The sequence below is a fragment of the Pleurodeles waltl genome, chromosome 6, assembly GCF_031143425.1.
Source record: "Pleurodeles waltl isolate 20211129_DDA chromosome 6, aPleWal1.hap1.20221129, whole genome shotgun sequence".
Taxonomy (NCBI): domain Eukaryota; kingdom Metazoa; phylum Chordata; class Amphibia; order Caudata; family Salamandridae; genus Pleurodeles; species Pleurodeles waltl.
This window is the reverse complement of record NC_090445.1, coordinates 492,452,045-492,479,616: the sequence shown is the minus strand read 5'-3', so window position 1 is coordinate 492,479,616 and position 27,572 is coordinate 492,452,045. Positions and strand designations below refer to the sequence as shown.

General features: G+C 42.6%; 1 protein-coding gene across 1 annotated transcript in view; it reads left to right on the top strand.

Moving 5' to 3' along the window:
- Positions 1-492: 492 nt before the first annotated feature.
- Positions 493-27,572, top strand: part of LOC138299930 (CMRF35-like molecule 1) — a 141,611-nt gene continuing 114,531 nt past the window's right edge. Inside the window, exons 1-2 of the mRNA XM_069238651.1 lie at positions 493-610; positions 11,156-11,470. Of these exons, the coding sequence (XP_069094752.1) occupies positions 571-610; positions 11,156-11,470 (355 nt within the window). The 5' untranslated portion in view covers positions 493-570. The remainder of the gene's footprint in view (positions 611-11,155; positions 11,471-27,572) is intronic.

Sequence of the window (27,572 nt, the reverse complement as noted above, 5' to 3'; positions counted from 1 at the left end):
CATTAGAAAAATGGGAGGTCGAGACATACCAGGATTCACAAGTATGAGATCCAGGTTACATCCAGATGTCTTAGCTCACTTGGCTAGCTTGCCGGATGAGGTCAAGGGAGGGAGGGAGGGAGAAGAGATGGAAGGAGGAGTGAGCATGAGTGCTCAGTTCATGAGAGTTCATGAGAGGCACTCTTTTCTCAACTGCTAGTTATAGTGGTTCTACCAGTTTTATTTGTGGCCCTCCCCCTTCCTCCATTCACCGTTCTGGTGATGCCTCTGGTTGACCAGGGTTTGACGCAGCTTACCCCAATCATACTTACAAAAGGCCATCTCTGGTTGTGTATAAACGTATAATGTGAACTTGCCTAGTTCACGCTTGAAATGCCACAACCACAGCAGAGTTCAGGCCCTCGCGTATTTACTTATAGCTCAACAGGAAACGAGAAAAACAGCTGATCACTCCTAGTTCCTTAAATTCATTTCCTTCGACAAAAGTTCCTGTCTCGGCACCTCAATTGGGATGTCACACAGCAGGGCTTCGTACCGGGGCTTGGGATTCACCATATTTTCATCCTGAAAATGAAGATTTTAGCGATTCTTGTGCTTCCAATATTAGCAGGTAAGCTGGACATGTTTACTAAAATCAATAGCTGGACTGTATATAGCAGTCTCGTCCTGGGATAAATGCTTTCCAATAACGCCCTTTAATACGTTTATACCCCCCCCACAACTCAATGATATTCATTCTATTGACCCTCACTAAAGTGAAAGGCAAAATTAATAGTAGCATATAGATTAGATGTGGAGGGTGTCTGTGTGCGTGTGCGCGCGCGACATACAAACTTTACTGTTAGCTAGCAGGTGCACAGGCCCACTGAGTATTTTAGAAGGAAGGAATGTATCATTTTAGTAAACGTCTTTTTTACGTTGCTATATATGAATCTTAACGATCATCACTCGCCTACTAAAACGCTGCTATAATGTCACGTGTGTGTGTGTATATGCAGTACGAATAAAGAGCAAGGGCTTAGGTAGGACACGTGAGAGCACTAGATAGGGAATCAGGGATTGGGAACGATTCAGAATCGTGCATATATGGAACAGGGTGGGCGGGCCTTGCAATTTAGAGCACGGCGCATGGGGTGAGCGACTGACTCGGCAGTCACTATATAATTGCTATGCACTCAAGACACCGGCTTGTCCCTGAACTAAGTGGGCCACACTGGTCGAAAAGACCGTGAAATCTAACATGTTTTATCTTGGCAAAATAGGAAGGGAAGGAAGTCTAGGTGTAAATGCCAGGAGAGACACAGCAATGGCAACTCATGGATTTGAGATGTTCCGCCATCTCTGCCTAATACATTTCTATCACGCTGCTTCCTAGATGGTACGCATTGTGAACAATAAAAGTGCACGTACACAAATGCAAAGTGATGTGCGCTTAAGCTAATAGTAAGGACTGACTGGCGATCTCAAAGCTAATATGGTACTTTATGAAACGGCTGCTGAAATCGTAAGGACTATTTCTGGTTTTCATACTCATGTGAGCTCACAAAGTTAGAGTCCGGGAGCTTCAAGATGATCATTTGCCGGAGATTTAAAATGTGTACTCAATAAATGCCACTTTATTGGCTTTCACCAGACATTATTTCACCTGATTGCGAGCAATTGATATTGTCATTCGACAATCAGTTTTATTTGGCCCCAATCGAAGTGGCAGCATTCATTATGTTTTGTTAAAGGAGAATTATGGTCAGGGCCGCTGGAACTATGCGGCAGGGAAGGGCCAAATTATGCAGCAGGGTTGACTAAATTATGCAGCAAGAAAAGGGGAATTATGGTCCATAACGCACCACATTTTTTGCTAATATTATTTCATTATTTTGTCTTTTTTAGGGTCGAGCCTGCGTTGCATGCTCTCACGCATGCGTATCGCAGCGAGACGCTTTAGTGTTTAGAAAAGGGCTCTGAGCCCTGTCGACGTCACGTCCGTGTTTTTCATTGGTTAGTGGGATTACCTATTAAAATCTGCTTGCTTTCATTAGTCTAAGGCATGCATATGTCATGCCTTTTCCGGTGGCTAGCCCTCCTCGAGCGCATCGACCAAGTACAGAAAACATGTGAGGCTCGCTGTTTTCTGTCCGGCTCGAGGACTACTTTTTATCTAATTTACTAGCACGATTTCGCATGGCAGAAGTCGAGCGCTTTACATAGTTAATTGCACTTTTTCGGGTTACGTGCATAAATGCACTTATGCCGATAGGTGAAAAGTCGGGTTATGAGCTCCCAACGCTATCAGCTCTAACATGAGCAAACGCTAGGCCAGTTGCATTGCAAATGCTTGTTACACTTGTTAACACTCTTTGAGATTAAGACTTTAACACCTAAATATAGCAACTAGCAACAGAAAAGTGACTAATCAACCTTTGGGAAGGGTCTTCCATTGCACGGGCACACAAGGTACTATGTTTTTAGTAACTTTTGAACAGTTTGAGTTAGAAACATTTTTTGGGGATAAAATCTGCAGATTATGCAGCAGATGTTACAATTTGTGGCAAATAAGGCAAATCCATAATTATGCAAAAAATGGAGGGGCTCACAATCGCATAATTCGAGTGGCCCTTATTATGGTATGGGAGTAAATTGAGATTGTTGGCTCCCACAATGAGCAGCTGGAGAAACCTTATGTATATGGTGGGAGCAAAGAGCACAAAAAAGCTGTTTTTGCATTCAGGAATGGTGAATAACACACAACTTGAGTACTGCTCAGAATGGAGAATAGCACTCAAAGCTGCACTGAGCACTGCAAACTCACATGAAGTTTTGTATGTTAGTCCCTGTTCCTGTGTTACTGAGCTACATTTCCACACAGCACCTTATTTACAAAGGTAATTTACTCTTTTGAGTACTTTACACTTTTGAGTAAACCTAATACTTTTTAGTTATTCACAAAATACGAATAAAGCTGCTAGTAAAAAAAAAAACCCTAAGGAAGTAGTGTTAAGTTAAATTAAATAATTTAAAACAGTTAAAATATGAATAGATGCATTTTAATGGTAAACATTATTTAAAATAGTACATTTATTTTAATTAGGAAAGATTTGAACTCCTTATTTGAATTGAAAGAGTAATGCAACAAAACCTTTTATGAAAATATAACTAAATTCATTTTAATTATTCCTCCAAATCACTTTTATCAATTAATAATGCATTATTATTATTCTTTAGGTGCAAATTTATTTTTTAATTTAAAATTCTGAAAAATGAGACGGTGAAAAAACCCTCACAGGTGATTAGTGCGCTTTACAAATTCCTGATTGATTGATTGAAAAATAATTGTAGTTGAATTTACTTTATTTCCATTAAATAAAGATTTATTTCAAAATTAGGTTAATAGTGCTGTAGCATTTTTCCAACCTCTTTGTTCTACATTTGAAATGAATATATACATTAATTTACAATAAAAGTAATACAAACATATTTTTATGTTTTATTTTTTAGTTAAACATCCATATCTCTCTCTCTCTCTATATATATATATATATATATATGTGTATATATATATAGATAGATAGATAGATAGATAGATAGATAGATAGATAGATAGATAGATAGATAGATAGAATTTTCCCTATTCTTTACAATATGGACTTATGGCAGATATCTCTGCACATTAAAGTACATATCAAAATAAAAGGTTTGTTTAACTTGAACATGAATATTTTAAAAATAATTTAATGATATCCCTAGTTCACACAGCAGCCTTCTCTGTAGCCTAGTTCCATAAACAACAAAGGCTTGACCCGTAGTGTTGAACCTAGTGAACCTTGGAACTAACATAAGGCTTTGTCTAACTCCACTTACGGGCACAGAGATTTAGAATCTAAAGAAAGCAGGGCAGAACGACGTACAGCTCAATGCGTAACATAGTTTTTAAATGTGGTCTTTGGGAAAACAAGACATCTAATGCAGCTGTTTCTCACAACTGAGATTTTTAGGAGAATCAGGGAGTTTGTGTCTCAATGTATGCTGCCTGCTTCTAGTCTAGTGGAAGCTTATGCATAAAACCCTTTTCTATATCAGCATACAAAGCATTAAAGTAGTCCAATTTTGCTCTAACAATTGTCCTATGCAATTGGAACTAGAATCAGCTGAACATTCACATAGAGGAATCAAAGAACACACTTAGGGTTTTCAGTGTGTATGCAGATTTGATGCCAAAATCATCACATTTAAAACTTGGTAAATCGGGGTTCATGTAGCTAGCTTTCAATACAAGTCACACAGCAATATCGCTGACGCCACATCATTCTGTCAATCTATGCCTATTTGATTTAATCCAATTCCTAACTTGGACGTGAGTTTATGTTTGAAAGCCCAATCCGGGGCTCAGAAGACTCACTTGGAGTACCTACAAATATCTCAAACAATCTATGCAACAGGCATGAGCCCTGTGAACGTCACAAGCTGCAAGCATATCCAGTAGTGCAAGAAGGCCAGTTTCGCCCCATCCAGGATCTTCATATCATTTTGCACGGCACCAGCAGCCAGCTTTCTATCCTTCCAAGTGTTATATCGACTAATATCCTTCCCTGTTGTATCTTCCATCTCCTTGTTCCACCTGTAACCCCTCTGACCTTGGAACATACCATGCGTTCAGCCGTCAACTGTCAACCTGAACTGTCACTATACTGCTTGTCTTTGGGTAACCTAGCAATGGTGAGAATAAACCCTCGGATCTCTTTGTTGATGTTGATGTTAATTATTTTGCAACAATGGATGCTAGTTTTATTTAAGTATGAAAGACCAGAACCAAGGTTGTAAATCACCCAAGAGATTGCTAGTGAGTGCTGAAAATTATTATTTTATAGGATAAGTCGGCAGGACATCTTCTGTGCAGGAACTAGCCTTCGTGTCATGCATGTGGACCAGTAGAGTTTCCACAGAAACATACTGGAGCTTTAAAGGTGACATTTATTTCAGCACTACCTGTGACCCAAACAGCATGGTCCTTACTCCTCCCCAAGGGGCAGCATTACCAATGAAGCAACATTTTCAGAGGTGGTCCTGCAGCGGCTGTAATTTTTCCTTAAAACAGATTCCAGTATTGGAAGAAGAGATTCTTAGACAAAAAATCATCTAAATTATGTATTTTTGTCTTTTCTGAATGACACCAGTCCCTGTGTGGCCATGTTGTTTGGATCTTCACTTTCCTTAATACTGAAGTGGCCACTATTGAGCTTTGTTTACTTCATATTTGGAATGGGAAAAACGGATTACTTCTTCTCCTTAAAAATGCCTGTCACCGCTCTACAAACATAAGATTTGAGTGCACATGAGAACGAATGCAAACCACCACTAAAAATATTGCTCATGTGAAGTTCTTCATCTTGCCAAAAAAAGTATAATTTTATACACCCATATATCTAAAAATAAACAAATATCTTTCTCCGTAGCTGTGTCTAATAATTCCCTAAAGCTGTTTAGAAACTAATTGAACACACCCCTCTTTATTGCTCTGATTACTTCTTAATAATCTTCATTCCTATTGTTTAAGGTTGGTCGATCTCATAAAACAGGCACACAACTAACTGATATCTAATTTGTGGGGGGCATGGTCTGGCAAGATGGCCAACAGGAAGTGAAATCCCTCCCCTCCTGCCAGCCGTCTGTAATCCTGTTTAATCCTGTGTAATCCCACAGTGCTCACAGCCCTTGTGAGGTGAAGGAGTCAGGCATGTAGCTTTCGGGCAGAGCTGGCCCCTGGGGGAGCCATTCATGCCATGGGAAATGCAATGCTGGACTTTGTCGGCTGTCCCTGGTGTGTGAGGTCTCTGTGGTGTGGGTCGGGCCTATTTCAGACCTCCTGCTGCAGGGTTCTTGGCAGGCAGCAGTTGTGAATGCCTTGGTTGCTGCTGGGACACCAACTGCCAAGAGGAGGTTCGGCCGGGGGCAGTGGTTACCCACCAGAGGAGCTGAGCAGGACCTGTGGACCCCTGCTGTCCCAGATGACTGAAGTGGGACGGCAGATGACCCACCCTGTCATCACATGTGCTGGGCACCAGGAGCTTGAGGCAACGCTGAAGCCCATGGGTGAGTTGGATCTCTACGGGGCTTCTAAGGATGAACAGGATGGAGCCAGGGGTCCTTCCATGGCTGTAGAGACCTAACTCAATAAAGGGGTGCCACTAAGCTGCGAAGTGCAGCTGAGCCTCGTAGGGTGAGAGGACATCTAGCCAGCGGCAGCAGTTGCCCTTTCTGGTGAGTAGAGTGGAGTTATGGGTTCCCCAACTCAGCTGGCATGAGGAGGGGCACCTGGGGACAGGTCAGTCCAGCCCCTGGCAGATACTTGCTGGAGCCTGAACTTGTCAGCCACTCCATTCATTTTATAATCTGGGGTTTGCCCAGGGGAGATGGCAGCTCTGATGCAGCAAATGGCCAGAATGACCACAGTAACCAGGGAACTAGAGGCTAAGGTGGAGTATGCAGAGGGTCATTCCCAATGCACCAACATTAATATCCTAGGCTTCCTTGAGAAGGTGGAAGGAATATCAGTGGAAGAGTTCTTGGAGCAATGGATCTGGCAGTGGTTGAAACCTCAGTGTCTCCAGAATATATTTGTCACTGAACAAGCGCACTGGTACCTCTTTCACTACCACCCCCAGCCTTTATAGCAAAGATCATGAACAACAGAGACAGGCACTAGATCAGAAGGACTACCAGGAAAAAGGTGGCTCCACAAACACTCAATCTTGCCTGACTACAGCATCAGGGTGCAAGAGCAGTGCAAATCATTCCTGGAGGTAAAAGGGAAGTTGCGGAACATGAACCTTAAATATATTTTGCTTTATCCTTCCAACTTCGAGATCTTGGACAGTGAGAAGGTGCACTCCTTTGAGGACCCTGAGGAGGGTTGGGACTGGTTTGAGATGTGGGTCAAGGTTCCTGCCCAGAACATAGGATCTGGGGGCTGCTCCAAGATGCATCTGGAGTGGGGAGATAGGAGGGGTCGCTGCAGGTGGGACAGATCTCGGGGTCATTTCTCAGGTGCACTGAGGGTTACAATCCAGGCAGATGGTATAATACATATGGTGGGGTAGGTGGATTCCTAGATCAATGGATGGGCAAGCGGGTGCCCGCCCTGGAGATCCTCGTCTTGGATACACAGTCCACACATGTCAGCACAATACCGGACACAGATATGAGGGCAGATCCATAATGAAAAACTATGTACTGGCCGGGTTGGGTGGGGTTATGCTGCACTAGCCCCACTGAATGAGTGCTGCAGGAACTTCAGATTCTCAGTTCAACGTGGCATAGATGGTACTGACAGAAAAAAGAGGGGAAGGGGATCTATCACTGTTGGATAGACAAGGGTAAATATTTGTGGTCCTGGCACGTGTGTGGTGGACTTATGTAGAAAAATATGTTTGTGCAGGTGAGGCGATAGTTGTTTCACATTAGTCATCATGTCATATTTGGATTTCTTCATGAGTACATGGTTGGATTGGTGCATGTAGCGCTACAAGGTTAGCATTTTGTCCTTGGAAGATGTAGATGTATGAGTGTTGGCCTTAAGATACTGACCTGGAAGGTTGAGGTTGAGCACATACATCAAAATGAACAGAGTACTGTCATTTTGAGTTGCCGCAGGGTGTTTTTGGCGTGCCTCCATGAAGCACATCTTAGTTATGAGGGTATTGAGAGAGTGCAGAAAAAATGGAAGGGACAGGTGTTTCACAAGTCCTATTCAACCTATGCTAGGGAAGTTTTACTATGGATTGTCCTGCGGACTCCCTTCATGCCTTCATGTGTGGTAGTGGACATAGAGGGAAGATATGTAGTTCTGCTGGACAGCTAGATGGGAGGCCTATTTCCCTGGTTAACTTGTATGCACCTATCAAAGAGGGTTCTCAGTTCTTCTACAAGACCCAGGGGGTCTGGATGGTCAGAAATTGTGGTATTGGGACTACAATTATGTCCTGTTTGATGAGACAGACAGGTTGCTCCCTAGACTTGACACAAAACCTTGGATGATAAAAGAGCTGCACCAGGTGATGGACAATCTGGGACTTTGGGATGCCTGAAGAGCCCACTGGCCACATGATACAGGGTTCACCTGTTACTCACCCACACATAACACACACAGCAGACTGGATAGGATTTTACTGGCCGATGTAGCGCCTGGAGGGGGGATTCTCATTTGGCATGGTTCTTGGCTGATCATTCCTCAGTGTGCTGTGTGGCAGCCTTACTGCGGTTGGGAGCACAGACTAGATTATGGTACTACAGGCAGACATTCTGACAGATGGAGCAAGCAGGGAGTCCATCTCACAGGCTCTAACAGACTACTTGGATGGTAACAGGGGTATGGCTGCATCCCGACACATTGAATGGGAGGCAATGAAGTTGGTTGTGAGAGGCCATTGCCTTGGTGTGACTATTGTAGCAATTAAACAGCTCCAGCTGAAGCTGCGCCAGAAGGAGCAGGAGTTGGGGGCACTGCAAGGGTGTGCTGCTCCACCCCTGGGTGCCCAGGAGGAAGAGATGTGGCTGTGCAGAAGCATTGCTGGGATGTGGGACAAGTTGGATAAAGATATGTGCACCTAGTATAAGCTGCGCTTAGACCATGTACACTGTTCCCAGCATGCAGGTCAGAGTTGGGAAGTATTGCTCGGTCCGAAAGGACGTTGAGCTTAGGCAGGTATGCCCTATATCTCCGCTACTTGTTTGCTCTTGCAGTGGAGCCTTTGGCCATACTGGCCTGGCAGGTTATGCATTGATGTGGAATCAAGCTGGGATGTACTAAGCATGTGATATCCCCTTTTGCAGATGACACGTTGCTTAACCTGATGGCTCCAATAGAGTCCTTGTTGCTACTGCTGCAGCTTCTAGAAGACTTTGGTGAGGTGCCTGGTCTCAGTCTCAACAGGGTGACATAATTGTTGTTTCCACTGGTGGCCGTAGCAGGGATACCTGCAGAGCGGCTCCCAGACCTCGGGTTGTAATGGGAATTGGGTCAGTCCCATTACCTAGGAGTGATGGGGGCTCACATGGAGGCAGAGCAATTGTGGCATAACATTGAAAGGATTTTGACTTCCTTACAGGGATCAATATGATTCTGAAATATCAAGTCTGGTCATGGTCTGGAAGCAGGGCTGTTCTTTCAATATGCAGGAGTAGTAGAGATAGTCAATCAGATCTGGGTCCTCTTTCAGGCTGCATCACCAGGGTCTGTGGTTTTGGGAGCATTGTTGATGATGGGCTCAGGGCTTCACCTGGTATCCTTGGTTGATAAAGCCCTTCAGGCAGAAGACATACATGGGCAGCTGCACGTGAGGCAGCCCTGGGAAAGGGATTTGAGTGCTCCCCTGTCAGATGTGGAGTGGGACAGGATTTGTGCATTGCTGAAGTTGATGTCTAGCAATGCTCGTTTCTGCTTGATACACTTATCCTGCATCGCACTTATGTGACCCCCTGCGAGGTAGCATAGGTATGATCGGGGGCAGTCCCTGGCCTGCCTTCATTGTAAGGCTTTGGAGGCAGACTTTATGCACATAGCTTGGAGCTACACAGAGGTTGGGTCTTTTGCACAGCCATGGTGGACAGATTCCTTAGAGCCATGGTCTTGCGGTGTAAATTGACACCACAACACTGTTTATTGGGCAACATTGCCAGACCCAAAAAATGCAAGATGCCTTATTGCTTCCTGCAGCTGACCCTGCTGCTGGCCCGGTGCCAGGTCGCTATCACGTGGATTGGAAGTGGTGGGTGCCTGATGTGCTCAGTGGGTCCTGGATGTGTCAGAGTGGTCTCTATATGAGGAGAGACACCTCATACCGGTGAGGACTGACAAAAAATTGCATGCAGATCTTGAGGCTTGGGGGGGCTCTGAGTTGAGCAATTTATTGGGGACACAAAGTGCGTCTGATACTAGTGATAATGAGAGGAGTCATTTTTCAATATGGGGAGAGGGAAACGGGATGAGAGATGCCAGCAAATGGAATTGGGGGACACTGTTAATCGCTAATTATGGTACTACCATTATGTTGTGCACTGTATGTTTCATTGCTTGTCTTCTGGTTTCTACCTGTATTGCACTTGATATTCAAATTACTAATTGTGGCCCATGTACACTGTTTGTTGTTCTCTTTTGGAAGAAAACATTAAATAATAAAGGCTTAAAAAACCTGATATCTGATTTGTAAAGTAAGTCCTGCCACACAATCTTTTACTTTTCAGCCCTCCCCTGAAGAGAAAAGGTTCAAAAAGGAGGCTCCTACCTTCAAAACAAATTGTCTCATGATTCTAACATGAGACAGTCAGGGCAGGATTAAGGGCATTTTAAGGATTTTTGGGGCCACGGGCAAGAAATATTTTGGGGCTTCCTGTTCTGATCAAATGTAAATGTTTTGCACCAATTTCAGCTAATTCAAGCCTTCTTGATATGAAAAAATATTGATTTATACCTTAGTCTTTCAGAAACCCAATAGCTAAAAATTTCTAAGGCATGCGTTTATTGTGTATGTTTCTGAAAATGTGCGTATCCCCAAGAACTATTTGGCAACAATGTTCTCACCTTCAGAATTTATTACTTATTGTGTCATGTATATTGTTCTCTGCATCACTGAGCATCAACAAAGGAAGTACATTGAATGTACAGTTCAATCAAGACCAAGGTGCCAGCACTCATCATGGCACCATGAAGTGGCATAATGCAAGGAGGTGGATTAGTGTCTAGTTTGAGCCAAGAGAGGAAGAAAGAAGGGCAAGATAAACAGAGGGAGGAAAGAGTAAATTAGATGCAGGTAGAAATAGAGAGAAGTAAAGATTAGTCCTCTAGGAAGCTGGATCTGTATATACTATATCAAAAAGAGATATAGGGGGTCATTAGGAACACAGCAGGAATCCCCACCGTGTTCATGCTAGCTGTCTGAACACAGACCGCCAGCCCCCTTGAGATCCCGGCGGCTGTATAATCAACATTTAATGGGGATGGCGGGCTGGAACAGTGGAACAGCGGAAAAAATAATTGTGCACGGTTTCCACCTCTCCATTGACCGAAACTGCATTGTGTGAAACTTTTAGGAACATTTAAGTCCATTACATGAACTCTCACTTTCAGATTTAGAAATAATCATGCCGACATCTTTTTAATCCACAGAATGCTTTACAATCGAGGAGAAGAACTACATTGGTATTAAGGACGCATCCATTAGTGTTAAGTGCTACTATGATCCATCGTACAAAGTGTATGTCAAATATTGGTGTAAAGGTTACTACCGCGCATCCTGCACAATACTACGTAGCACTTCACAAATGCCTAGTGGTGACATTAGGATACAAGATCAAGCAACAGCTGGGGAGATGACTGTCACCATGACGAACCTAAGAAAAGAAGACACTGGTTGGTACTGGTGCGGCATTGAAAGGATAAACCTTCTTGATATCATGGATTATACCCACCTCAACGTGACTGGTAAGTGACATAAGGACTGACTCTTCAACTTAACATTTCTACAGGAAACTGAAAAGACCAAATTCTTCCGTCTGAATTTGACATTTCTTTTGTGTCATGTTTAAGTGCATACCTCCAGTTTTAGCTCAAGATCTTGAACCACTGTGAGATATTATGACACAGCTGTTTGTTCAAGAATTTTCAACATGCAAAAAGTTTTAGTCAAAGCTTACACTTTAAGGCCACCCATAAATTCGACACTCATCTGCAGGGGCTGGACTCGCCACTTGGGCTCAGTGTAAAGCCTCCTTATGTTGATAACCTGAGGCTGTTTTTATAGCGAGATCGACAGATGAATCCTTTTATAACCAGTCTGTCAAACAGCAGTCAGGGAATACATCCAATTTTATTGTAGGCATTGCCGTAGTTTGATTCCCCCAAATTATTTTTTTGACTCAATGCACCTACTCAGGGTAATACAGGGATGATATAGACACATTTTCCAGGGCTTGCTGTTAGCTCCCATCCCACAATTGGCTAGTTCTGATCAAAGCACCACACTTCCAAATCACTAATGCATCATTCTTTGACCGTCATACTTCCATACTTCAGTCTCTGGACATCATTGCACTGTTTCTTTTTTCAAAGAGTTAGGCATTCTGTGTTCATTTGTGAATAATCTGGTGTTTTTATTTCCTGCTTTCCGTATTTTCCTCTAGAAATTAATTCATTCCACCCCAGTGCTGGGCCCTTTCCCACTTTGCATTTCTCCTTAGTATGCTACCAAGAGAAGTTAGTGTCGTAGAGGGAAGTAGACCCCTATACTTTCAGCTAAGGAATCCTATACCATCTCAGTTTGGATTCTTCTTGACACTACAATTGCATTTCATGAATATTAATTCGGTCAGGTCGAATTTTTGCAGTTTGTAGATGAACAATGTCAATCCAGACTAGAACAACATATCAAAACTGCAGATAACCGGTATAAATCTAACCCAGTCAAAATGTTATTCTATAGGTAATCCAGGTCTTAATCCAGTCATGGTGGCAGCCACACACGTGTGGGCTACTGGTATAAACCAAGCTCTGGTTACCAGTGGCATGAGTGAAAGTCATTGTACATTGGTGGTTTGAAGGGGTGTACGAGAGTGACCATCTTTGTTAATGCCAATTTTTGGGAGGTTTTTTGCAATCTCAAATTGTCCTGCCCTGTAAATCCCGGTTAAGTGCCGTTTTATTCTCAAAGTGACAACAATTATTAGATACTCCTATAAGCCGGGGTGAAAGACGTTCTGATATTTCATCTTTTAATTCAGGGAAGCATCCAATGCTGATAGTATCCAAACTAAATCTTATGCAACATTTTCTTTTTAACTAGCTTCTTATCTGCTTTCCCTTTTTATGTAATTTGCACATAATGCTTCTGTTGCATGATCCTTTTATGATGCATGAAATGTATTATTACCCACACCAGATAACAACTCATTTATTGTTACTAATTACAAGCCAATTATATTAATAAACCAAGACCGTCCGATCAATGCACAAGTTCTGGTTAATAGTTTATCTAAACTTTTATACTATTTAATTCACCCCATCTAATGGGTTTGATAAATGTAGATTGTTCATCATTACTTAAGCCTCTTTTAACATATTTTGACATTTAGATCTAATTCATATTCATTCTTTACCTTATTAGCTCTTGGTGCTGAGAAATAATTTGTTAAAACATTTGATAATGTCTAGTGGCAATTCCTATTTAAAGTAGTTACATTCTTGATATTTTGGTCCTAATTTCATCAATATGATTAGAATTATTTACCTCCAACCTTCAACTAAGAGCTATGTTAATGGGAATACTTCCAATACTTCCAACTTTTTTAAGACACTAGGCAAGGCTACCCTTTCTCCTCTTCTTTTCAGCTTAACTATTTAGCCCTGTGAGAAACTGGGTTACTGAATGAGCGGATGTGTGAACCATTCAAAAGCAATAGCCACAATCCTTGTCAGGGTGAACCACACGTGTCACTAAATTAACCTGCGCTTAAACCTCTGGTAGTTTGTCACAAAAGCAGTCAGGCTTAACTTAGATACAATGTGTAAAGTTTTTAAGCAGCTCACAAATAGTAATAAAATGAATGTTTGGAAGGTAAACTTCTTGTTGGAGTTGGGACTTCAGTGACCTTGATGCTGAGAAGGATGCTGAGAAAGTGGAGTAGCCTGCTGACTCTCACTGCTGCTGGGTCATGGGTCGCCACTGCCACTGCTACCAGGGCTAGGAGACTGTTGGAGACCACTGGAGCACCCCCACCCCTCTGCTATCCACTATCCCTCTGCTATGCCTCTGCTATTCTCCGCTACCCCCGCCATCCACACCACCACCCTCACCACTGTCCTCACCATCTTTTGCTGCATTTTCAGCCGCAGCTCATTCTGAGCTGAACGAGCTGACCAGCGGAGCTTTGAGGGAGCTTGAAGGACCCTGAGTTTGTGCCTGAGGCAGAGGGGATGGAGCAGATGGAGGGAGTGGCACAGAAGGCATGGAGGGCACAGCGTGTATGGCAGGCTAGCAGGCTTCGGCTAGCAGAACCCTAACAGAACTGTGGAACCCACATTGTATGCGGTGAGTGCGTCCACGGAGACCTGGTTAGACCTGGTTGGCCCAGCAGGTGCTGGCACTGGTGGGTCTAATAGAGCCTGTAGATCACAAAAAGCCACAAGAAAGTGTGGAGATTGTATGAGGAGGAGGCGCAGGGTGTGGCTTTAGCCCCGTGACTGCTCCATTTTTGTTTATCACACACACAGATTTGCTCAGCCTCACTAGTCATTCACCAGGATGTCCCTCAGCAATCTCAGCAATCTCCAAGGCATTGAATCACAAACTGCATGCTCGTGCCCCTCCACTCCCTCGCTAGGAGGGGGTTAACCAGGGAGGAGAGGCAGCGCAGGAGAGGCGGCGCAGGGGGTGGTAAATTCAGCAACCAACATCTCAAACTAGACACTTCTTCTCCTGGCATTACTCTTGAACTAACAAACAGCAAGGTTCTGAGATGCTTTCAGTAGGGTTCGGTAGGCATTAGGCCTCCTATAAGTAGGTTGAGCCCTGTTACCACGGAAGCGGCCAGGCTAGGTTCTGTTGCGGCTTGTAGTCGGGTGTGCTCCTCCCTTCTGATCCTCACCTCCCTGTTTTTAGAAGACAAGACCTTCCTTGGCAGTGGGAACTCTAAAGCACGAAATATACAAGATACACACAACAAACTTAAAACCCAAATGGGTGCATGTTGGTGCAGCTTTTAAACAACCATGAAGGGCACTCTATTAGCGCTCAAAGAAAGATTATGGGATCTGGTAAAACTTGGCAGCCAATACCAAATAAAGCAGGTACGAAGCCATCCCTAAAGCGCTTACCAACAGCTAGAACGCAAACAAAATCAAATATTACCAACTCGATGGAGTTCTCTTCACCGAGGATTGGTTCATCACAATCAGTCAAGTCAATTTTCTCTTTCCTGAAAGACCCAATAGCTGTAATATATGCAACACCGAATGATGACTCAGCCCTTCCACGCCCTATCATCCCACTTAAAAAGAACAGCATTGTGGCTACAAGTGGTGCAAATCAGATGGCACAAAAGAAATTCATCAGTATCTAAATTGGAGCTTACATCCCACCATCACGTTACTCCTAGTACCATACTCCAAAGTTTGAATTTCGATCTTACAAAAAACTATAGAAACAGTAGCGCAAGTTCATAGGTCATCCTCAATTGTAAATGAAGATACCTTCACCTCGACCTAAGTCCTTGGTATTGCTCCAGATCCCACAACTATCCAACATCTGCCAGCATCTCCATTAAGCATGAATTTCATATTGACGCATCATAGTCCTGCTCGCTCTCTATTTCAAGCAATGCTGATGTGATTCAGGCCTTAGAAGTTAAAACAATGCATATTGAGGGTTCCCAATCCCCCAAGCCCTAACGCAATCGGGAAGCCCAGTTCCAACTAACACGACTCAAAGATCAGCCGCACAAAATCACAGTGAAAGTGAAAGAGTGATGCATTGCTTGTCACCATAGTACGAGAAAAAGGATTGTGCACTGGCTATGTCTTCGGTAGGGGTGTTGCGTAGGCTCACATTATTCTAATGAGACTACTGGATTTTGAGGGGCAGAATCGCCTTTGGTGTGGGAGACTGAGTCTTAACCCTGTCGCCCTAATCCGGGTTTTGTTCCGGCTAACTAGCGGTGCCTCACCTCTACCCAAGAGTAGGAATGATTGGGCAGCCGAGCGCATGACACAATTGACTTCTCAAGGAAATCGTGGATACTCAGGCCTCATCCATTTCTCTCAGTTCCATTAGTCTCACATACAGAATGACAAACAGAGGCAGTATATGTTTCAATAAGGTTTTAATGAAGCGACTGCATCTTAGATAAAGCATGTACTGCAATAACCAGGACGATACCGCATGACAGAATTAGAATTGTGACAAGGAGAGGGAAGCATAGCAATAATGCTACCATATTGTCACTTGAGTCAATAAACTCATTTCTACCCAGGCTATAATAGAGCAAAGCATGTTAGGCTCTAGGTCTGTCCTTCAAGTTCCCCTGAGAAGACAACATCACCCATAACTAAGCAAAGGCCTCAAGTCTGCATATGCAGCTGAAGCAAGGCATTCAGCAATCAGCATACAGTTGTGGTCCTCTGGCTAGAATCTCCCTCTAACGTGTAAGGGAAAGGGAAGTGCTTTTATAAAAAACAACTGATGTTCTTAGAAAATGTCCCTACATAAGGATGTGTGTGTTTCTATGAATACCAGAGAAAAAATGTTTACCACGTTCCGCAGCAACCTATCTTACTGCAGCCTTGAAAGAAGCACAGAGTGAACAAGAATGTCTTGTTTGAAAACGTAGTGCTGGCCTAAGCAAGAACAGCTAGATAGAGAGAAATAAAACAAGACCACAAAAGTGGCTATTTTTACAATAATAAACAAAGCTGAATAAAATATATCTAGGTTGAAGTGCACAGCGGCAGGCCTAGTGTGCTGAAATAACGTGCATGGAGCTATAACTAAAATGGCTACACAACAGGGGCAACCTCCCTCAACGCCGCAACCAGTAGGGCAGGACTTCAAAGTGATGTGCTCAAAAAATCTCCTGCAAACTTCTTCCCCCTTGTGGCACAATGATAAAATCAGTTCGAAAGATTGCAACCAAGCACCCAATCAAACACTAAGTACGCCACATTGTTGGGACAGCTTACTCGCAACTTTACAATCATCTATAGAAGTCTTGCATTTCCAGTCAGATAGGCTGGATATGCATATTGACATTATGAATTAAATGGCTGAACAAATTGCAGGAATCAATCAAAACATGGAGATTCTAGTATCAATAATAGTGAGGCCCCAGACTGGTCACAGCAATATTCCTGCGGTCCTATCATTGATAAAAAATCTGTTCTCCCAGTTATACTGACAAACATTTTAAAGTCTATACAGCCAGTCAGTAAACATGAATCTATCACCTGACCACAACTCATAGATTCTCTCCATAAGTCAAAAGGGGATTTAGTTCAATCTGAAATAACTTGTGAGTCACAAACGCTCTCCAATCAGATCAATCCACCTATTCAGCAAAGTTCTAAGGAGATCTCACTGGAAGCATTAAATCCTGCAAATAACACATCTTCTTCTCAGAAACTAACAAAGAGGCAATACAAATGTTTAAGAAAAGTGAGAAAGAAACAGTCAGAATACAAGGACAAAACAAGTAAAAATATATACCCAATATTCATTAAATATTCTGACAAAAAGAATGCAGAGAGAGAGGATGGCATACAAGAGGCCACTAGTGTCTCGGATCTAGCAGCACTATCTTCATTAGCTTCAGCGCCTGATGTCATCATTCAATTCACCTCTGGTACAGGGAAACAGCCCATCAATACGAGCAGGCAGATCTCAATACATTTGCAGATCTCGGGCAAATTAGATTCACAACAGGATCAAAAATTACCAATTGCTCAGTCCCAAATTCGAGTCTCTCTGCCGGAGGTACATGGAGTATACATAAATAAACACAGGAGCAGCTATCAAGACAACTTTTGTTACTTCTGAAACAATGCAACAATCCTCCTGCAAGGTCAGGCAGCATACACCTCACTCGCAGATCTTGACTAATCCAAGACTTCAACAGGACCAAAAATTGTTAAATGCTCAGACTTTCTCCCTGGTCCCCTGGCTGCTGCCAAAATGTGCAAATACAATTAAAAACTAGGAGCACCCATCCGGATGAGTTTACTAATCAGCAAACAAAAGCAAGGACTAGCACCACAACATCACTGGTCCCTGGGGTCATACCAGGCCAAAGGCCCCTAACTCCGGATGATTGCACTTCAAGAGCTAACAGTGAGAAATTATAATATGCCTTCTCTTCAAATAGTCTGCTAATAGTGAATGCAGGAAGCCTGGGATGCACAGTTCTGTTAAGCCAGCCACAGTGTCAACACAAGACTCAATTTTGTGCAAAGTTTCTTCTGCCCAGGCAAACCTAAGCTCTTTAAAACTAGCCCCAGGCAAATCTTGCAAGGGGATCCCCACAGAGGTCCCACGTCTTAACTCCTCTTCAAGCCATAAAACACTGAAAAAAGCTGACTCTCCCAGATTCCATGTTGCAGCAATTCCAGCCTTCCAGCTGTGAACGCTCTCATTTCAAACTACTGCTCCAACCACACTACATTTCACAGGGGAGCCATAACATTCTTAATAGAGGAAACATATTGAGGCTACTAAAAGAAATTCCTGAGCTTAACACACTGTCTTCAGCTGAACTAATCGCAGTAGAGTTTCAACCAGCCACAGGTAACAGCAAATTAGAAGCTACCTTAACAATCTGGGAATTGGCATAAGTAGTAGATCTTATTCTTTCCTTCACCCCATGCTTTGAGGACTGGGGGATAACCATAAGTAGACCGGAGTTGGTTAAATACCCGTTTCTGCTTTTGAGTCATAATGTCTCCCCAGTATTAGACAAACAGACCATGTACGTTTTAAGGGGTGCACAAGGTACTTCTCGCACTCATTTAGAAAACCAAAGAATTCTTCAATCCCAAAGAGCATTTGCTGACTCCTGATGGGGTTGGCTTTCTCAGGTCTTGAATGTACCACATGTTGCATAAGTAGCGCTCCCATTTGAAGCATGTCCAGAACATACATTTCTAAGGCTTCTATCTTGGAATATAGCAGGTGCTAAATCATTACTGGAAAATGGCCTTCCACCTAAAGCCTGGCATTATATGGGCATAATCGCCCACCAGGAAACCTGGTCACAATTGGAACTCCCATTGTTGGGATTTACGTCCCATCAAATAAAGGCAGTCAAACACAAGCAGCATGGTAGGCCAGTGGGGGTCTAGTAGTCTACTTATTCAGATCTAAAGATGGATATAGAAGAGATTCCGCAAGAGGGCTTAGACTGCCAAGTGATACAACTTAGTAACTGGTCCTTAAATGATAGACCACCATTGTTGTTGGTTAATACATATATCCATCCTGGCTCTTCCCGTAAGCAGGTTGCAATAAAAATTATTGTCAACTTCACCCAGACTGGGATAATATTTTGACTGGAGCCTTAAATTGAAATCTAATTAAGGCTCAAGAGGATGATGAAATATTAAGTGTTGACAACTCCTACTAGAATGTTTCAACACAGATGTCACTGAATATGAAACGGTGTGACCAGCAGGGAGAACAGTTATTAACTTAGTTGGAATACCTTAAATTGCGGGCTGCAAATGGAAGCTTTCCATGCAATTCTCCACCAAGCTATAAATATCACGGCCCAAACTCACAGTCTATTATAGACTACACCTTTGTCACATTACCTTTGATCCCTCTGGTATGGCAATTCGAAATAAAATATAGTACATCAGTGATCATTCCTGTCAAATACTCACCTTAGGGTCCTCTCCATCCATTCATCATCACGCTCCTGTACAGGTAGGCCCCACAGAATCAACAAGTTTAAAGAGACTACGCTGATCACCAGATACAATAGCAGCTGCATCACCATCTGCCAAGTTGATTATGCAGGAGGGCCTCAAGACTTATGATCATACACTGGAAGCCTGGGAAAACTTTGGAAATAAAATGTCCGAACAGTACTCATCCTTTACCCTATTGCGGCCTTTTCGACAGGCTAGTCAAACCACCTCGGCCCGTCTTTTGAAATTATGCAATTCTGTTAAGAAAGCTCAAAAGAAACTGGCAAGACATTTGAAGGCATGTCCAGGCAATCAACATCTCTGGGAACAACTGAAGAATGCTAAAAAGGAATGCAAAAAGCAAATATGAAGGGAAAAAGCTGAGGGAAAGAGCCTCTTTTGGTTAAAGATAATGCACGCTGCAAAAGAGAAAAATCCCCCAAAATTCTGGAAAAATATTAATCATACAAACATCTAAGGAAATTTTATTATTAACTCAAATATTACTGAAAATGATTGGGCAAACTATCTTAAGACTGTGTTTTTTCAACAAAGCACCAAACTAGCGGAAGTAGCATTCCATTAACATCACGGTCAACAAGCAGGGGATATAATTCCCTTTCCCTGGTGTCTAACGAAGAGGCTGCTGATCTTGCTCTGTCCTCTGATAAAAGGTAAAAAATCCTCATTAAGACCCACTGAGAAGGAGCCCCTGGGCTTAATGGCATTCCACAAGCCATCTTTAGGGAAGAAGCAGTTTTTTGCTCTGATATGCTGAGTTCCCTATACAGGAAGTTAGACTAGAAGGGGTAATCCCTGAGAGTTTGCGAGGCTCCATAATTAACCCGATTTTCAAGGGTGGTGAAAGAGATAGCTGTGTCAATTATAGGTTAATCACCCTCTTTGACACAGAGGCAAAACATATGCCTCCTTGCTTCTTGCTTAATTAATAGCATGATCTGATAAACATAACATCATTTCCCCTAACCAAACAGGTTTAAGAAAAAGGGACGGGCACCACAACGAACATACTGGTAACTTCCTTTCTTACAGAGCAGAGTAGATGGCGACATAGAAGGCTATATATCGGCTTTATAGATTTGAAGGCAGCCTTTGACTGAGTGAACAGACAGTTGCTCTGGAGTAAACTTAAGAAATGGCATCTCCCGGCACCCCTCTTAAATGCATTAATTTCATTATACTCTGACACATGGGTACGAATACAAATCGGGGATGGCACGAGGCTTTCAAGGAAAAGTTTTACAACCTCTGGTTTGAAACAAGGTTGTGTGCTTGCTCCACATTTATTTAATTAGATCTCTCCCCGGCCCTGCACTTGTGAAATGTTCATCCTCCCCGTTTGGGAGAGATCTATACGCGGATGACCTGGTCCTGCTTAGTTGCACAAAGATTGGCCTTCAAAGATCTTTCAACATTCTGGCAAACTACGTTAACTCCAACCAACAAGAAATCAATGTGTCAAAATCTAAAATAATGCTGTTAGGTTGCAGGCAGACTCCCACACCTAGGAAGGGTTTAAACAACGTCTTGTTGGAAATGGTGCTATATTATAAATACCTGGGAGTAAACCTAGACACTCAAGCACCTTCAGCCAACAGAGAAAATCTACAGCTCAAAAAGCAACAGTGTTCATTTATGCTTTTTCTCTCTTGGCAAATCTGCTTGAGGGCCCCTCATTTAATCCGTAGTTAACTGTAATTTCTTCCAGATTGCTCCCTACACTTATTTACGCCAGAGTGGCAATGCACAGACTCGAAGCGTCTCTCATAGAGAAAATTCAGCTTAAGGTATTCAGGCGAGTTTTCAAATTAACACAATCAGCCTCGCCAACACAGCTTTGCTTGGAATTGGGGTTAGTCCGGCAAGACCAGCAGCAAAAGCTGAGGCGGTAAAGACTTGGTACAAAATTAGCCACTCAGCCAATAAATTGAATGGTGCACCTTTGTTGGCTTTAGAAACTGACTGCTAGTCAGCTGATAATAAATATCTACCATCATCCATTAGCCAACTACATCTGCAAGACCTGTGGGAGGCAGCACCTGTATACGTCTCATTCATAAGAGGCGCTAATAAGGCTAGTAAAGTTTTGTCATTCTCTCAAGATAAAGCTAAATTCAGCACCCTCTCTCATGGGTGGATGATCATAAGGCACTATGTCAAACTAGAGTCAGCTGTATATCTCTCCATACCCTATTCGCACTAATGAAACATCAATTAATGATAATGAGATTGGGCAATCTGCCGACTTCAGCTAATCTTCCATTATGGAGGAATGCAAGCCCGGAGCAATGTAGGCATTGCAAATGCCTTAAGGAAGACCTTCAAAGGAGGCTTCTTAAGAGAATGTTCAATGACAGAGGTGTTTGGACCTGCAGACCAGCCATAGTAGCTTGTTTCAATCCACATGATCCACAGCTAACTGCAAGTTTATCAGGTTTCTGGCCTCACCACTGAGGCAAAAGTGACGCACAAATTTTCAGCAAAACAGAGGGATTACTAAAATAGTAAAATTTGTAATCCCTTCAAATTAACAGCTACAGCACTCACACTTTGGGTACCTGCATTAGGGTACTACTATGGCGCATAGTGTGCTATAACCACCCTTAAGACTCACGCTTAAGACTTTAAAAAGATGAGTGCTGTTACTCAGATGCTGGAGGGATAAGTAAATTAAGCATATTAGGTTGGTTTTAACTTTTAGAAGTTTTAAGAGAAATTTTCTGACTGGTTTTAAGTTTCAGGCAATGTAATGAGTGAGTCATCATAGTCAAGCACTCACACTTTTTGGACTCTAGAGCTCATGAGGTCTGTGGACAGTTAAAATGTAAACTTGCTGTGCACACCCTGCTCTAAAATGTTTTTTTTGTAAAGAAGTTTGAATTACAGTGTAATGTATTTTATAATGCAAGCCGCACAATTATTATGGTTTTAACTATCTGAAATAATAAAATCAATGGTCAACGGAATATATAGCACATGGAAAATCCCACACCATTTTAGAAAAATTGAGTAAAATTAAATAAAAACAATGGCAAAAATCCAATCAGAGGAAATAGGGATATGCAAATTTGAAAGATTTAGATAAAAGTAGTGCCACAGAGAGGAAAGCACCTAAGGAGAGAATCTGGTCACCCTGGACCAGGACAAAGTAAAAAATTGAGGCAGACCATGTGTGGTAGTCTCAGTCAATAAGAGTCAGAGAATGTTGAAGATTGAAGTGGTTTACTCAGTGTTGCCACAGACCTCGGCGGCATCAGGACAACTACCGATACGTGGACCCCTCACAAACCACCTGCAGAAACAGTCCGCATTCTAACCAGAACATTGATATCTCATAGATGTACATGTCATTATATATTACCACAACATCTCTCGTCTTTCTAATAAATACCAAACTAAACGTAAAAGAAGCATAAAAGAACAAGCATTATACACATAGTGACTTCAACACAAATAAGTATGTACAAGTAATATTATGCAAATCTGAACAATAATGCACAGATTGACTAAAACACTACAGGCAGTATTATGCCAAACTAAAAAAACATTGAGACTATGGGGGTCATTCTGACCCTGGCGGCCGGTGACCGCCAGGGTCACCGACCACGGGAGCACCGCCAACAGGCTGGCGGTGCTCCCGAGGGCATTCTGACCGCGGCGGTTCAGCCGCGGTCAGAAAGGGTAAACCGGCGGTCTCCCGCCGGTTTACCGCTGCCCCATTGAATCCTCCATGGCGGCGGAGCGTGCTCCGCCGCCATGGGGATTCAGACACCCCCTACCGCCATCCTGTTCATGGCGGGAAACCCGCCATGAACAGGATGGCGGTAGGGGGTGCCGCAGGGCCCCTGGGGACCCCTGCAGTGCCCATGCCAATGGCATGGGCACTGCAGGGGCCCCCGTAAGAGGGCCCCGCAAAGTATTTCAGTGTCTGCTTTGCAGACACTAAAATACGCGACGGGTGCAACTGCACCCGTCGCACCCCTGCAACTACGCCGGCTCAATTCTGAGCCGGCGTCCTCGTTGCAGGGGCATTTCTGCTGGGCCGGCGGGCGCTCTTTCGGAGAGCGCCCGCCGGCCCAGCGGAAATGTTTAAATGGCCGCCGCGGTCTTTTGACCGCGGTGCGGTCATTTCACGGCGGTACCTTGGCGGACGGCCTCCGCCGTCCGCAAAGGTTAAAATCACCCCCTATGTATTGTATATCCCGTTATCACAATGGTCTCTTAAACTTCCTTGCACTTCTGAGTCTAACCATCTTGCATTCATTATCCTTTTCATAAGACTGTTTCATGATGGTCCAGTTCAGAGGAACATCCTGAGACACAGGCAATTTTGGATGATGACTCACTTTCAGTACTGTCTCCATGTTCCACCATTCATCCCCTTTCACCCAGATCACATTACCAGACACAATCTCCAATTGAACTTGTGTCCTAAACTTGGACATACCTTCGCCAACATATGTAGGATCTTTAATTCATACCCAATCTTCAACTTTTACTTTCAGAAAAACATCTTTCACATTGAGTCTGTCATCAAACCAACCCTTCATTTTAGCCTGGGAAGCCTTGATTTTTGGCCGAATTATACTGTCAATTTGTTTTTCATGGTCCGTTTTGGTTTAAAACTTTCACAACCATTCAGGACACATTTTTGACACTGGAGGATGCTCTCATAATTTTAAATGGACTCATACCAGTGGTACAATTTGGGCTTCACTGATGTGCCTATAACATACTATCAACCACTTCTGTCACCTCAGTTTTATTCTGGATGGACCAGTACACAATCCATCAAGGTTTAGTTGATCATTGCCACAAGCCCATTGGCTTCTGGATGAAAAAGAGCAATCCATCTGTGATTAATGACAAATTTTCTAAGAAATCCTTCATGGATCGTGACACAAATAGGACACCATTGCCTGACAGACTCTTTTTGGGACAACCTTCCCTTCGAAATACCTTTTTCAAGACACTAATAACCCCATTTGTATTGGGTTCTTCCATAAACCCCACCTCCCTCCATTTGCTATAGTAATCAACTACAACCATGGCAAATCTTAAGTTCCATGGAAGAGAAATGAAAGGTCCAATAAAATCTACAGCTACCTTAGACCAAGGACCCTCAGGTATTTCAGTGGGTTGGAAGTGAAAGGGACTAGTTTTCAAACCTTTATCATTGCTGGCACAAATAACACACCTTTCAACAAACTCAATCATGACATCATCTATGCTTGGCCACCAATAACTTGCTCTAACTTTTCTTTTGGTAAACATCCGACCTAAATGCCCTTCGCAAGCACTCATCATTATTCTTTCTCTCAGCCCACACGGAGGTATACATTTTTCTCCTTGCACCAACACACCATCATTTTCAATAGATAACTCTTCTGCTATTTTAAGAAATGGCTAAATATTTATGGCTAACTGTTTTTACCTTTGGCCACTCTCCTGTAGCCTACCTGGATACCTCCTTTAGGACATCATCCTCAAAAAATGCTACATTCCATTCATGCTCTGTAAAACCACACTGGGTACACACATGAATTGTGGCCTTTAAGCATTCATCATCATCTTCATTTTCATCAGACACATTGTTAACATCAGGCACAGTTGAACTTGAATAATCAGCTCTGATATTTTTCCCACCAGACACATGTTTAATATGCAAATTGTACTGTAGTAATTTTTAACTCAATCTTGCTATTCTGTGGGTTTAGTAATTTATAACATTACCATTCAAGATGTTAACTAATAGCTTATGATCTGTTTTCAGTGTGAACTTCCTTACTTAGACATAGCATTTAAAATATGTAATGGCTCATCAGCAAGCAAAAAGTTACTTTTCTATGACAGAATAATGTTCTCATTCTCTCTCAAGGTCCTTGATGCAAACCCTGTAGTTTGTTAAAATCCCTCCCTCATATGAGAAAGGGCAGTACCCAAATCTCTGTTATGCACCGTGATAGTACACTCCTTAAAAGGATCAAAAGGTGCTGATAAATCCACTGAAACAATATCATTTTTCAATGCCTCAAATTAATTCTGACACTTTTTGTCACACAACATTTTTTCCCTTTTTTCAACAGCTCACATGGAATGGATGTCTTAGCAGCAAACATCTTGATGACTTTTGCATAAAATTCACACACTCTTGAAAAGGATGCAACCTGTTCTCATGTATCTAGGATGGGAGCATTGACTATAACCTCAACCAGACCTGGTCCTAGTTGAACCATTTTCTCATGGATGACATGCCCCAACCACTCTATGATGTTTTTTGGAGCTCACATTTTTTCATGTTAGCCACTATCCCTGCAACCTCCAACTTTTTCAATAGTTCATTCATGGTTTTATCATGTTCTTCTGTATTCTTTCCAGTGACTAAAATGTCATCTTCAAAAGTGACAACTCCTTTCAAGACATCCTCCATAATCTGTTGGAAGACCGATGACATGGACGATAGTCTAAACGGCATCCTCTTTAATTGGAAGGTGCCCACAGGTAAAACAAAACCAGTCAGATATCTAGCTAAAGGGTCCAACTTCACCTGATGATATGCAGATGCCAGAATAATTTTACTAAAAACTCTAGTACACGCCATTATTGTGACTCTATCATTTATTCTGGGAAGAGGATATGAATCGACCAAAATCACTTTATTCAAACTCCTGAGATCTATGCATACCCTTAGCTGCCCATTCTTTTTGCGAGCTATAACCAAAGGAGAAAGCCACAAAGACGACTTCGCTGGCTCAATCACATAATCTTCACACATTTTCCTGAGCACATATGATAAGCCCTCTTGCACGCTGACTGGTACGTTCCGTAATCTGTGTTTTAGTGGGCTAGAATCCCTTTGGGCCCAAATCTTATTTTTGAACCCTTTTATCCTGCCCAATCTCTCTCTAAATACAGACTTATGGTACTTTATCCAGAAGTTGTATTTCACTGAGGGAATGTCAGTGGACTCCTCCTCTGCAAACATGGTTTCCTGCACTTTCCTTCCTGGTGTAAGAGTCATCCCAAAGAGGCGTTGATGATACCAACCGAGAATATTGGGCCCTTTCTTTGCCACATATACCTTTCTATTTTTTTTCCCCTCTGAACTCCAAAGAAAACTCAAAGTATCTTGTTAACTCGATCTTCCTCCCATCATAAGAAACAGGATTCATATCACGAAGACATAACTCTCTATCTCCCCAGTTCTCGTTGAACAACTCATCTGAGATTATGGTAATTCTAGACCCCAAATCAATCACTAGATTAAGCACTTTTCCATTGCATGTGATCTCCTCATAAGGATCAATGCCATCTGACTCACCTCCTTGAAGCACCACAACTACGTCCCTTCCACAGCTTAACTCATCTTCTGACCCTTCACTAAACCACATATGTGGAACTGAATTGACTATCTCCTTATAGACTGAACACCTTGGCAAATTCTACAATTGACGTTTATCACTGGGCATGGACACCTATTAGGTGTATGATTGGAAAACCACACCTAGAGCAAATGTTTTTCTGCCTTAAAATGGGTTAGTGTTTTTCCTTTCTTTTTTATCCCCTTTTTGCTGATCTGAAATGTCTGCTTGACATTCCCTGACTCTTTTACTTCAACGGCCCCACAATGCTCTTTGTGTGTCAGTTCTTTACATGACTTCTGTGATAGTTCAACGGTTTTTACTATCTCGATCGTCTCAGAAAAAGCGGGATTCTATAGTGTCAACCATTTTTCTTGTACTTTCTTAGCCATCTAACAACAATCTGGTCCTGTATTAGCTGTGTAGTAAAGTTCTTGAACTCACACTCAGCTACAAGAATGCACAGTGCTGCAATATAGCAGTCAATAGGCTCATCTTGATGCTATCCTCTCATGAAAAATGTGTGGCGGTTGACAATAAGACTAGCTTGAACATCAAAATGTTTTTCTAATGTCCTTTTGGCTAACTGCAATTCATCAGTATCATCTCCACCTAATTCAAGTGATGGCAAGTGTTCATATATAGATTGCCCTTTGAAATCAAAATTTGTATTCCAACTGAAATCTCTTACTTTCAGGACAATACCTGTTTTCACCAATAGCTCCTTTATACTTTGTGAGTGCTCTAAACAATGT